This window comes from Mustela putorius, unplaced genomic scaffold, assembly GCF_011764305.1.
Source record: "Mustela putorius furo isolate JIRA1106 unplaced genomic scaffold, ASM1176430v1.1 tig00003976_pilon_pilon_pilon, whole genome shotgun sequence".
Taxonomy (NCBI): domain Eukaryota; kingdom Metazoa; phylum Chordata; class Mammalia; order Carnivora; family Mustelidae; genus Mustela; species Mustela putorius.
This window is the reverse complement of record NW_025422118.1, coordinates 3679297-3692702: the sequence shown is the minus strand read 5'-3', so window position 1 is coordinate 3692702 and position 13406 is coordinate 3679297. Positions and strand designations below refer to the sequence as shown.

General features: G+C 32.2%; 1 protein-coding gene across 4 annotated transcripts in view; it reads left to right on the top strand.

Moving 5' to 3' along the window:
* The window catches only part of ADAM2 (ADAM metallopeptidase domain 2), a 155508-nt gene that overhangs the window by 30164 nt on the left and 111938 nt on the right, over positions 1-13406 (top strand). For all 4 annotated transcript variants that reach the window (XR_001180466.2, XR_001180465.2, XM_013059256.2 and 1 more), the window contains exons 5-7: positions 2747-2823; positions 3237-3405; positions 8292-8348. Coding sequence is in view for 2 of the 4 variants with exons in the window: in XM_013059256.2 (XP_012914710.1) it covers positions 2747-2823; positions 3237-3405; positions 8292-8348 (303 nt within the window). In the remaining 2 variants the exon portion in view is untranslated. The remainder of the gene's footprint in view (positions 1-2746; positions 2824-3236; positions 3406-8291; positions 8349-13406) is intronic.

The window sequence follows — 13406 nt, the reverse complement described above, 5'->3', positions numbered from 1 at the left end:
GAGAGAGAGACAGAGCGAGCGCACAAGCAGGAGGAACAGCAGGCAGAGGGAGAAGTGGGCTCCCTGCTGAGTAAGAAACCCACGGGAGGACTTGATCTCAGGACCCTGGGATCATGACCTGAGCTGAAGGCTGACACTTATCTGACTGAGCCACCTAGATGTCACACTATATTTCATTTTAAATACATTTTTTGTTCTAAAACTTAGAGTTGACTTCTTAAAAAGATTTTATTTATTTATTTGTCTGAGAGAGATAGAGCACAAGCAGGGGGAGTGGCAGGCAGAGTAGGCTCCCTGCTGAGCAAGGAGCCCAATGTGGTACTTGATCCCAGGACCCGGGGATCATGACCTGAGCTGATGGCAGATGCTTAACTGACTGAGCCACCCAGACACCCCTAGAGTTGACATTTTTTATAACCTTTATTTCTCTGCTGAATTTCCTTATTGTGCTCAAATTATCCATTATATTCTTGATCACATTTTTAATATCTATTTTCATGCCTTTTTTTTCTTCTTTACTAATTCCAAACTCTTGAGTTATTTCCTTGTCAGTTCTATTTTGGATTTTTCTCTTGACTATGGACCACATTTTTCTTTTATTCAGATATGCAATATTTTAAAATCATATACTGACCATATTCAATGACACTTTGGACCATGTGACTGTTTTTATTCCCACTATTGCAGACAATTAACTTGATTGGAACCAGTTTCTAAATTCTACTGTCTTGTGTTTGGAGATAGCCAAAAATCTCTCCTTAGTTCCTCCAGTTTTTCTGGTCTTAGTTTCTGCTAAGCTACTTGAGATTTCTTTCATATAGTCTCAGTTTAGATGTAAGAAAAGAACCTACACCTATGTTAATAGCACCCGTTTTTAAGCCCTAACTTTATGCCGCCTCCTTTCCTGAATATTGCATCTCAGTTTCTAGACACTTGGTAATTTTTGTTGTTGTTTTGGTTGTTGTTTGAACATTAGCTGCTTTATGCTGCCCTGCCTTGTGGAGTGCCCTCAGTTGAAAGTCATTACAAATGCACATTAAGAAAATGCAGCTTTCTTCTTCCTAGTTTGGATTCCCTGACCCTTACTTTACTTTTCATCCTTTGTAGTGATCGTTTAAAGATTATTTTTCCAGAATTTATATTTGTTATCAGTGAGAGAATTGATGCATGCTACTCTGGCATTACACTCAAGTAATTCTGAAAAGAAAAAATTCTCCTTTGGAATCATTTTTTTAAACTTCAATCTTTTTTTTTTTTAATTTAATTTTATTTTTTCAGTGTTCCGAGATTCATTGTTTATGCACCACACCCAGTGCTCAATGCAATACATGCCTTCCTTAATATCCACCAACAGGCTCAGCTATACCCTGCCCCCTCCCTTCCCAAACCCTCAGTTTGTTTCTCAGTATCCACAGTCTCTCATGGTTTGCCTCCCCCTCCAATTTCCCCCAATTCACTTTTCCTTCTCCTAATGTCCTCCATGTTTTTCCTTATGCTCCACAATTAAGTGAAACCATAGGATAATTGACTCTCTGCTTGACTTATTTCACTCAGCATAATCTCCTCCATTCCAGTCCATGTTGATACAAAAGTTGAGTATTCATCCTTTCTGATGGAGGCATAATATCCCTTTGCATATATGGACCATATCTTTATCTATTCATCTGTTGAAGGGCATCTTGGCTCTTTGCACAGTTTGGCTATTGTGGACATTGGGGCTATGAACACTGGGGTACAGATGGCCCTTCTTTTCACTACATCTGTATCTTTGGGGGTAAATACCCAGTAGTGCAATTGCAGGGTCAAAGGGTAGCTCTATTTTTAACTTCTTAAGGAATCTCTGCACTGTTTTCTGAAGTGGCTGCACCAACTTGCATTCCCCCCCAGCAGTGTAAGAGGGTTCCCCTTTATCCACATCCTCTCCAACACTTATTGTTTCTTGTCTTGTTGATTTTGGTCATTCTAACTGGTATAAGGTGGTATCTCAGTGTGGTTTTGATTTGAATCTCCCTGATGGCTAATAATGATGAACATTTTTTCATGTGTCTGTTAGTCATTTGTATATCTTCTTTGGAGAAATGTCTGTTCATGTCTTCTGCCCATTTTTTGATGTGTTGAGTTTGAGGAGTTCTTTATAGATTTTCGATATCAGCCCTTTGTTTCTCGTGTCATTTGTGAATATCTTCTCCCATTCCATGGGTTACCTCTTTGTTTTGTTGACTGTTTCCTTTGCTGTGCAGAAGCTTTTTATCTCAATGAAGTCCCAAAACCTCAATCTTGCAAAATTAAGTGAAGAGAGTGGAGAAAAAGTTTTTAATGATTTTTATTTTGATCCTAATGACTGCAAATGTCATGTTAAATTTTTAACGGGAAAAAATATGAAAAGTAGTTAATTCTCTTTATTCCTTTTTAATACTTAAAGGTTTTAATTCTCTGAATACCGAGAGGTAATATTTTATGATTGCCCTTTGAAAATGTTGGGAGCAATTTTGAAGTTTTCAAAATCAGTACAAACTTAATTCTTTTTGACCCTGCAGGGAAATTTTTTGGAAAATTGAACCAAATCTTCATTTAATAATCTTAGAAATCTATTTTGGAAACAATGAGTATTTGACACATACACACAAATAAAATATATGTTTTAAATATTTGAAAGTAGTTCCTTTAACATGAATTATTTTAATGAATTATTGTAATAGTGGTGCATGTATTTTATCTTTATCTTTTTGTATTTTATCTTTTTCAGAACTTTTGCTACTACCAAGGGTATATTGAAGGTTATCCAAATTCTATGGTGATTGTTAGCACATGTACTGGACTCAGGTTATATCATTTTATGATTATGAAGTAGAATAGTGTTTTAGAAATTTTTAAATTTTTAAAATTATATTCAGGGGTTCTAAAGTGAGGCATGACTTATTGTGGGAAACTCTAAGGGGAAAAGCAGAATATGCAAATTCGTATAATGTCTCCTACCCAATTTTGAATTAAGACTTTTGATATATTTGTAGACCATAAAATATTAATTGCTAAGCGAATACCAATAATGTTACTAATCTGTGCTACTCAATAAGTATTTGGATATTCAGTAATCTTTTCCTATATTACCATCTAAGACTAAAACTCAAAATAATCTACATACTATTAAAACTCATTCAGTGTCATTTTCGTATTTATTGTGTTGACTTTAAAAATGCATTATCTTATTTATTTACTTATCTTTTTGAAATTTGTAGGGGCTTACTACAATTTGAAAATGTAAGTTATGGTATTGAGCCCTTGGAACCTTCAATTGGTTTTGAACATGTGATTTATCAAGTAGAACATAAGAATAAAGATGTTTCTTTATATGCTGAGAAGGATATTGAGTCAAGAGAAATGCCCTATAAAATACAAAGCATAGAGGTAGGTGATTGAGTAAAATATATGATTATTGATATGCAGCAATATAAACAATGTATGTTTCTAATGTACAAGTTATTTACATTAATATAGATTATAGATGATTGATAGATAGATAGATGGATGGATGATAGATAGATGCACCAGAAACATCATGACTTCCATTGTAAGCCTTACAACTAGTCATTCAATTTTTTAGAACTCCAAGTTGGCATTTTCTACTGTTAGTTGCATTTTTTACTTGTGATATCTAGATCTTTATTGTCTGGAGATACACTCCTTTCTCCATATTTATAATGTCAAATAATTAACACAATTTCAATTCACATAAATATTAAAGATACATATCTAGAGTCCTGAGGAGAATCACCAGCATCTTTTAAAGCAACTGCCTCAAGACAGGTCATTACATTATCTTAAAGAAAGACAGGGTTGATCTTAACATTCAGGGATGGAGAGGTTACTTCTACTGGCAAAGAAGATTCATCAGAATTCAGGGGTTCAGTGAATCTCAGCTTCATCAGAATCTTTCCATATGTCCTTATTCCGGTTTTCAGGATCTCATTTCCTCCTAATCAATGTCCATAATTTAACAGTAGACACATGTAACATTGGAAGTTCAGCTTGTGTTATAATTCGTCCATTCATACAAATGAGATTCTGAACTTGGTTTTCAACAATCTCAGCTCTACAAATACAGTAGTTAAGGGTATCTTTCAGGGCAGAAATTTTCCAGAGAAACATAACCAAGATGCCTATATATGTGTATGTATGATTGGATGAGCTTCAACTATTTTGAAGGATAATCTTCTTTAATCAAAGTCCTCCAATATAAATGTTTATCTGATCTAAAATCACCTTCACAGAAACATCCAGAATAATGTTTAACTACAATTCAGAGCATTGTGGTCCAAGCAAGTTGACAGGTAAAATTAACTATCACACAGAATTAGAAAATTCATTACTGTATTTCTTCTAAAACTTTTATTGTTTAATCTCTTTCATTTTAATATATGATCCAATTTAAGTCAATTCTTGTAAAGAGTGAGGTAGACTTCTAAATTCATTATTTTTTATTTGAAAACTGGTTTTCCCAACACCTTTTTATTGAAAAAACTATACTTTGTTCCACTGAATTTTCATAGCTTTTTTTTTACCCAAAGATCCGTTGACCATAAATGTTTGGGATTATTTCTGTACTTGCAATTATGTTTCATTGATCCGTGTGTCTATTTTTATGCCAGAACCTCACTTTTTTTTTTCTTAACTACTATACCTTTGAAGTATGTTTTGGATTAGCAAGTGTAAACTCTTCAGAGATGTCCTATTATGAGACTGTTCGGATATTTGGGGTAGTATTCATTTCTAAACAAATTTTAAATTTTATTTATTTAAGTTCCCTTAAAAAGCTAGATAGGATTATGTTGATTTTGTAGATTGCTCTGGGAAATTTAACATTTAACAATATTAACTCTTTCTATCCATGAGCATCGAATAGCCTTTTACTTTTAGGTTTACTTTAATTTCATTTTGTAATGTCTTATATTGTTCAGTCTTCAAATTGTTGTCAAAACTTCTTTTGTTAAATTTATTTCTATATTTTTTATTTAAAAATTAAGGTACATTTGGGGCGCCTGGGTGCTCAGTGGGTTAAAGCCTCTGCCTTTGGCTCAGGTCATGTTCTCAGGGTCCTGGGATTGAGCCCCGCATCAGGCTCTCTGCTCATCATGGAGCCTGTTTCCCCCTACCCCGCCTGCCTCTCTGCCTACTTGTGATCTCTGTCTGTCAAATAAATAAATAAATAAATAAATAAATAAAATCTTTAAAAAAATATTAAGGTACATTTAATTTTTATTTTAAAGTTCAAAAATTATTGGTTTATATGTACAAATTTTCTTTTTTTTTAGATGTACTTACACAGCATTTATTTATTTATAATGCTTTTGTTTTTTTAATTTTTATTTATTTTTAAATTTCTTTTCAGTTCCAGAATTCATTGTACGGGTTTTCTATCTTGCAAACTTGTTTAAATTATTTATTAGTTTTCTTATTGAACTTTTTGTAGTTTTCTATGTATAAGATAATGTCATCTTCAATAAAGGTAGTTTATTTTTTCTTTTGCAATTAAGATAACTTTCACTTATTTTTCATTGCTGAATTGCCTGGTTAGCACCTCAAGTACGATGTTGAATAGGTAAGAAGAGATATCTTTGTCTTTTTCCAATCTTAGGTGGAAAGGATTAAGTCTGCTGTCATTAAGTATGTTATTGGTGAAATAAAATAAAAACTCTCTGGAATTTTTGACTCACTTTACTCTCTGATAAAACTCTCCTGTTTTTCATTCCATCCTACTTTTTCTGACTTTTTCTTACACAATCACATTCTAGATACTGATATTTCTTATGTTATGTCTCAGGTTTTCATTTGTTTGTCATATATTTTTTCATGGATTTATCTACTGTGATTTACAGATCTCCCACTCTTTCTAAAATTTTCCTGAGTTATCTCATGTTAAAATACACAAATACATATTATCTATCTACCTATATATATTTATCATCTATTTGTCTATGTATCTTTGTGTGTATCATCTGTATATCTGAGTATCTCCTATATAATAGATATCATCTATCTATCATCATCTATCATCTATCTATGATCTATCTATATCTGTATCCTCTATCATCTATCATCTATCTATCTTCTATCATGTCTACTTATCAATTATCTTTATGTCCCTTCTCACTCCCTAAATATTCCTACCCATGACTTCTACATTTTTTGAACTTAAATCTTTAATCTATATATGTTGCAATTGGATCATCTGATAGCATTATATGATCTTCTTGCTTGGATTCAATTCTTTAGTATTTACTTGACTAAAGCAAATTTGCCTGCAATTGGAGTCATCTTTACATAACAGATGTATAAATAACTTGTCTCTGTATATGGTTACTTTCTCTTACTAAATAAAATAGTTTTAGAGATCTTTTGAAATCAAATATCTTCTCACTTTTCCAACACACACAATTTCTCAAATTATTTTATGCACCTTTGTCTTAAGCTTTTATTTGGCTAGAATGGACTGTGTATTTTTTTCTGCATAGAAGCATACTGTTCATTAAATGAATAAATAAATTGTTATTAACTAAATATTAACCAATCCTCATCTTGAAGGTCAAGAATTACTTCAGGGAATGTTCCACAACACTTACGTTCATTAAAACAAAGAAATTTGAATCCCTCAGTTCACTAATATATTATTTCTCTCAATTAATTTAAATGTTTTATTGGCCAGTAAGGTAGTGTCACTTACTTGTTTAGGGACTTTAATTAAAGGATAGAGCCCTATAGACAAGACTATTTTGCAACGTTTGGCACTTAACTTTGGAAGAAATGATAAGAAACCAATTAGACCATAAGGGGATTTCATCAGCATTTTTATTTTTTTATTTTTTTAAAGATTTTATTTATTTATTTGACAGACAGAGATCACAAATAGGCAGAGAAGCAGCAGAGAGAGAGGAGGAAGCGGGGTCTCTGCTGAGCAGAGAGCCCGATATAGGGCCCAATCCCAGGACCCTGGGATCATGACCTGAGCCTAAGGCAGAGGCTTTAACCCACTGAGCCACCCAGGCCTCGCATCAGCATTTTAAAAATAAAATCCTCAAATCTCCAACACTTGGGCCAAGAAAGAGAATTTTAAAGTAAGGGGGGAAAATGAGTAATTAGTGATCCCTAAATTTGTTTTTCTGATCTTTCTCAACTTTTCTTTTTCCTTTAAGTTACTAAAATCATTATTCTTCTTCTCCACTAAACCCCAGATTTGTTTTTCCCTCTTTAATTGTCCTTTTTTATGTGTTAAGGAAAATAGTTTACCTAAAATGGAATGGTTTTGAACTTTCAGGGGATTAAATATCAGTTTAAAGAAGAAAACATGTAGACACTAAAATAAACTTGATAAACTCAGTTTCTGAAATTTGATGATCCTTCTTTGCTTCCAAATATTTTCCAGTAATGTAAATGTATGCTATTTTAGTAAACAAAATATTTGAAGTTTTCCATACATATATTAAGTGCTTACAAAGACTGTCTTATATGTTTTCTCCAGTGCCTTCCTCCTTCACCAAAAAATAATGATGAATATAAGTAATTTTATTATTAGTATCTAACAATTATTACTTTATCCTAATTTTTGGGAAACAGTCTAAGTCACATAAATGATAAGCCAGATTTCAAATACCATTAGACTTCACATTTGTGCCTAATTTAACCACCATGATAAGGTGGATCACACAAAATCCAGAATGTACATCTTGAGATACCTATGATATGATTTAACAAAGTTTGTCATTTTGAATCTCTGTTGGATAGTGTTTGTTTGTTTGTTTGTTTGTTTTTTTAATTTAATTTGCTGACATTTTTCTGGGCAAATTATACAAACACTAACTTTATCTTTCAAATGAAATCCCACTCTTCTAGACTCAGAGCTGTGTCTTCACTATTTTGGGGTATAGAAAAAACTATTAGGACTACATACTACAGTTTAATATAATTTTTAAGCTAATTAAACATCATCTTGTAATGGAAAGTCAATGGAAAAGTTTCCTTAGAGAAAATAATACAAATAGCCCAATACCAGTGAGAATATGGACAATGGAAGTAAAAGAAAGGTTTTTTTGAATAAATTAAATATTTGATCAAGCACAAAAGAAGTGACAAATGCAAAATTTCTGAAAATGATTCAGTGATGGCAAGTTTTGGTTAAGTTATCTAATTCTTTTTTATATCTAAAATTGTATTTTGCAACATTGAATTCATGAGACAGTGATATATATTAAAACAAGTAATACTTCAATTTTGATATAAAATTTGTGGATTTTTTTCAGCCACTTTCAGAGTTCTCTCAGTATATAGAAATGCATATTGTAGTAGAAAAAAATTTGGTAAGTATATTTTCATTTGTTTATTTTATGTCCATTTAAATTAACAATGAAGGGTTATAAAAAGTTGGAATAAATTTTTAACAAATGACAATAAATGACCATTTTTGCTTTAATGTATTTTAAATTTAAATTTAAATTAGTAGTAAATTAGAAATCAAATCTCTATAACTTTATTCTTAGCCTTATATAAATAATGTAGATTAAAACAACTGCTACATTTAGAATGTAATTTTATTTATTTATTTAGTAAATTTTATCCTTCCCATCCTCCTAATGCTCGGGAATACTTGAACTTTTTACTGTCTCCATAGTTATGTCTTTTTCAGAATGTCACGTAATTGAAATATACAGTATGTAGCTATTACGAACAGTTTTATTTACCTTAGTAATATGTTTTTAACTTTATTCCATGCCTTTTCATGGCTTAATAGCTCATTTATTTTCAGCACTGAGTGAAATTCTATTATCTGGATATACTACAATTTATTTATACACTTAACTACTGAAGCATATCTTGGTTGCTTCCAAGTTTGGAAAATTGTGAACCAAACTGAAAAAACATCCATATGCAGGTTTTTGTGTGGATTTAAATTCTGAGGCCTTTGGGGAGATATCAAGGAGTATTATTGCTAGATCCTAATGTAAGAGTTCTTTTCATTTCATAAGAAACTTCTAGAATTTCTTCTAAAGTGACTGCATCATTCTGCATTTAGCACTTCTTTAAATATATCATCCTATTGTCTTCTGGCCTCAGAGGTTTCTCTTTTTCTTTTTCTTTTTTTTGAAAGAAAGAATGGGGGAAGGGCAAATAATCTGAAGCCGACTCCACATTCAACAGAGAGTCTGATGTGGGACTCCATCTCACAATCCTGAGACCATGACCTGAGCAGAAATCAAGAGTCAGATGTTTAATTTACTGAGCCAGGTGTCCCTGAACTCTGAGGTTTCTGGTGAAAAACTGACTGATATCTTATCATTACTTCTCTCTTCTGCTTTCAATATTCTATATTTGTATTTAGCTTTGATAGTTTGATTATAATGCCTTTGATTATAATGTGTCTTGGTATGGTTCTCTTTGGATTTATGCTTCTTAGTGTTGGTAAGCTTCCAGGATTTATAGGTTTATGTGTTTCATCAAATTTGGGAAGATTTGGCCATTGTTTCTTAAAAATTCTCTCTTTATCAGGGACTTCCATATTAATATATTTTTACACACAATAGTGTCTCATAATTCTTTTTTTCTCTATCTCTGGTCATTAGACTCAGTAATTTTTTATTACTTTATTTTAATTTTATTTATTTATGCATTCATTGGTTAGGTATTTATTTATTTATTTATTTATTTATGTTTAGCTAGCCACTGCATAGTACATAATTAGTCCTTGATGCAGTGTCTGGGGATTCATTAGTTAAGTATAACAACCAGTGCTTATCACAGCACATGCTCTCCCCAATATCCATCACCCTATTCCCCCCTAACCACCTCCCTCCTCCCCTCTGAAGCCCCCAGATTGTTTCTTGGGGTCTATAGTTTTCATGGTTCATACTCAGTAATTTCAATTATCCTACCTGCTGTTTCTTTCCTATGTCTCTTCAAATCTGCTGTTGAACACTTCTAATGAATTTTCAATTCACTTACTGTTTAATTCTACTCCAGAATTTGTTTCATTTCTTTTTATAATTTCTATGTCTGTTATTATTCTCATTTTGTTCATGTTTCATATTCCTTTTCCTTAGTTCTTCCTTTTAGCTGTTAACATATTTTATGTTATCTTTTTATGAAGCTTTTAATTAAATTTCAGTTAGTTAACAAACAGTATATTAGTTTCAGGTGTAAAATATAGTGATTCAGCACTTCCATACAACACCTGGTCCTCATCACAAGTACCTTTCTTAATCCTCATCACCTATTTCACCTATCTTTCCATCTACCTCTCCTCTGGTACCATCAGTTTGTAGTTTGTTCTATAGTCTATAGTTAAGAACTTCTCTGTTTTTTAATCTTCCTCCCACTTTAAATAATTTATTTTTTAAATTCCACACATGAGTGGTATCATATGGTATTAGCATAATGCTCTTAGCTCCATCTGTGTCACTGCAAAGGGCAAGATTTCATTCTTTTTCATGGCTAAGTAATATTCCATTTTGTATATATACCATTTCTTCTTTATCCATTCATTAGTCAATGGATATAGCTGTTTCCATATTTCAGCTATGTAGATAATGCTGCTATGAACATTGGAGTTTATGCATCCCTTAGAATTAGTATTTTAGTGTACTTTGGGTAAATATCTACTGGTGCAGCTGCTGATTGTAGCATATTTTCATTTTTAACTTTTTGAGGAAACGCCATGCTGTTTTCCAGAATGATGAACTACTTTGCATTTCCACCAACAGTGCAAGAAGGTTCTCTTGTGTCCAAATCCTCACCAATAGCTATCGTTTTAGTGTTGTTGATTTTAGCCATTTTGATAGGTGTGAGGTTATATCTCATTGCAGTTTTGATTTGTATTCCCCTGATCATGAATGATGTTGAGCAACCATGTGTGTTGACCATCTGTGCATCTTCTTGGGAAAATGTTTATGTCTTTCCCCCTTTTTAAAATTAGATTATTCATTTTTTTTGGTGTTCAGTTTTATACATTCTTTTTGTGTACTAATCTTTTCAGATATGTCATTTGCTAATATCTTTTCCTATTCTGTAAGCTGCCTTTTAGTTTTTCTAATTTTTCCTTTGCTGTGCAGAAGCTTTTTATCTTGATGAAGTCTCAATAGTTTATTTTTCTTGGCTCAGCATATTATATCTAGAAAAAAAGTTGATGTGGCCAATAGAGAGGTTACTGCCCAAAGTCTTTTTATGTCTTCAGGTCTCACATTAAGATCTTTCATCCACTTTGAATTTATCTTTGTATATAGTGTGAGAAAGTGATCCAGTTTTATTATTTGCATGTTGCTATCCTATTTTCCCAATACAATTTGTTGAAGAGAAAATCTTTTTCCCATTGGATATTCTTTCCTGCTTTATCAAAGATTAATTGACCATGTAGTTGTGAGTTCATTTCTGAGTTTCCTATTCTGTTCTATTGCTCTGTATGTCTATTTTTGTGCCAGTACTATACTATTTTGATCACTACAGGTTTGTAACACAACTTGAAGTTATGATTTTGATGTCTTTAGCTTTGATATCTTTTTTCACAGTTGTTTTAGCTATGAAAGATGTATTGTGGTTCCATACAAATTTTAGGATTGTTTGTTCTACTTCTGTGAAAAATGTTATTGGTATTTTGACAGAGATTACATTACATGTGTAATTACTTTGGGTACTATGGACATTTTAACAATATTTTTTCTTTCAATCCATGAGCATGGAACACCTTTCCATTTCTATTCAGTTTCTTTTATTAGCTATTTTATAACTTTCAGAGTACAGCTCTTTCAACTTTTTGGTTAGGTTTATTCTTAGGTATCTTATGATTGTTGGTGCAATTGTAAGTGGCATTGATTCCTTAATTTCTCCTTTTTCTGTGTCATTATTGGTGTATAGGAATGCAACAAATTTCTTTATGTTAATTTTGTATCCTGTGACTTTACTAAATTCATGGATCAGTTTTTAGCCATTTTTTTTGGTGAAATCTTCTAGGTTTTTCCATATAGAGTGTCATGTCATATGCAAATAGTGGGAGTTTGACTTCTTCCTTGCCAATATAGATGAATTTTATTTCTTTTTGTTGTCTGATTGCTCTAGTTAGGACTTCTAGTATTATCTTAAATAACAGTGGACATCCCTGTTTTGTTCCTGACCATAAAGGAAAAGCTCTCAGTTTTTCTGAAGATGATGTTAGCTGAGAGTTTTTCATAAATTCTCTTGATTATGATGAGGTATGTTCCTCTAAACCTACTATGTCGAGGGTTTTTATCATAAATTGATGTACTTTTCAGATACTTTTTCTGCATCTATTGAAACAATTGTATGGTTTTTATCCTTTCTTTTATGAATGTGGTATATCACATTGATTTGCAACCCAGGAACAAATATCACTTGATTGGTGAGTGATTTTATTTTTAATGTATTGTTGGATTCAGTTAGCCACAATTTTATTAAGAATTTTTGGATCCATGTTCTTCAGTGATATTGGCCTGTAGTTCTCTGTTTTTAGTGGAGCCTTTATCTGGCTTTTGTATTGGGGTAATGCCTCAGAATGACTTTGAGAGTTTGCCGCCTTCTTATATTTTTTGTAGTATTATGAGAAAAATAGGTATTAATTCTTCTTAATTTTTTATTTTTAAAATATTTTATTTATTTATTTTACAGAGAGAGAGAGAGAGAGAGAGAGAGAGAGATCACAAGTAGGCAGAGAGAAAAGGGGAAGCAGGCTCTCTGCTAAGCAGAGATCAAGCTGTGCTGCTTGATCCCAGGACCCTGACATCATGACCTGACCTGAAGGCAGAGGCTTAATCGACTGAGCCACCCAGGTGCCCCTTAACTCTTCTTTAAATGTTTGGTGGAATTCACCTGTGAAGCTATCTGGTCCTAGACTTTTGGGTTTTTGGCAGGTGGAGGGGGATTTTTTGGATTACTGATTCAATTTCTTTACTGGTTATTGGTCTTTCCAAGTTTTCTATTTCTCCTGTTTCTGTTTTCATAATCTGTATGTTTCTAGGAGTTTATTCATTTCTTTCAGGTTGTCCAGTTCTTTGGCATATGCTTTTTTTGGCATATACTTTTTCATAATAACTCTTATAATTATATTTCTGTAGTGATTATTGTTTTTCTTCTCATTTGTGAATTAACTTATTTAATTTCTCTCTCTTCCTTTCTTTTAATAAACCTGGCTAGTGGTTTGTCAATTTTTTTCAAAGAACCAATTCCTGGTCTCATTGATCTATTCTATTATGTTTTTGTTTTATTTTGGTTTGGTTTGGTTTTGAGGTTTTGGGGTTTTGTTTGTTTGTTTTTATATTTTTTATTTCTGTTCTAACCTTTACTATTTTCTTCCTTCTGGTGGATTAGTCTTCATTTGTTATACTTTCTAGCTCTTTTGGGTGTAATAAGTTAGG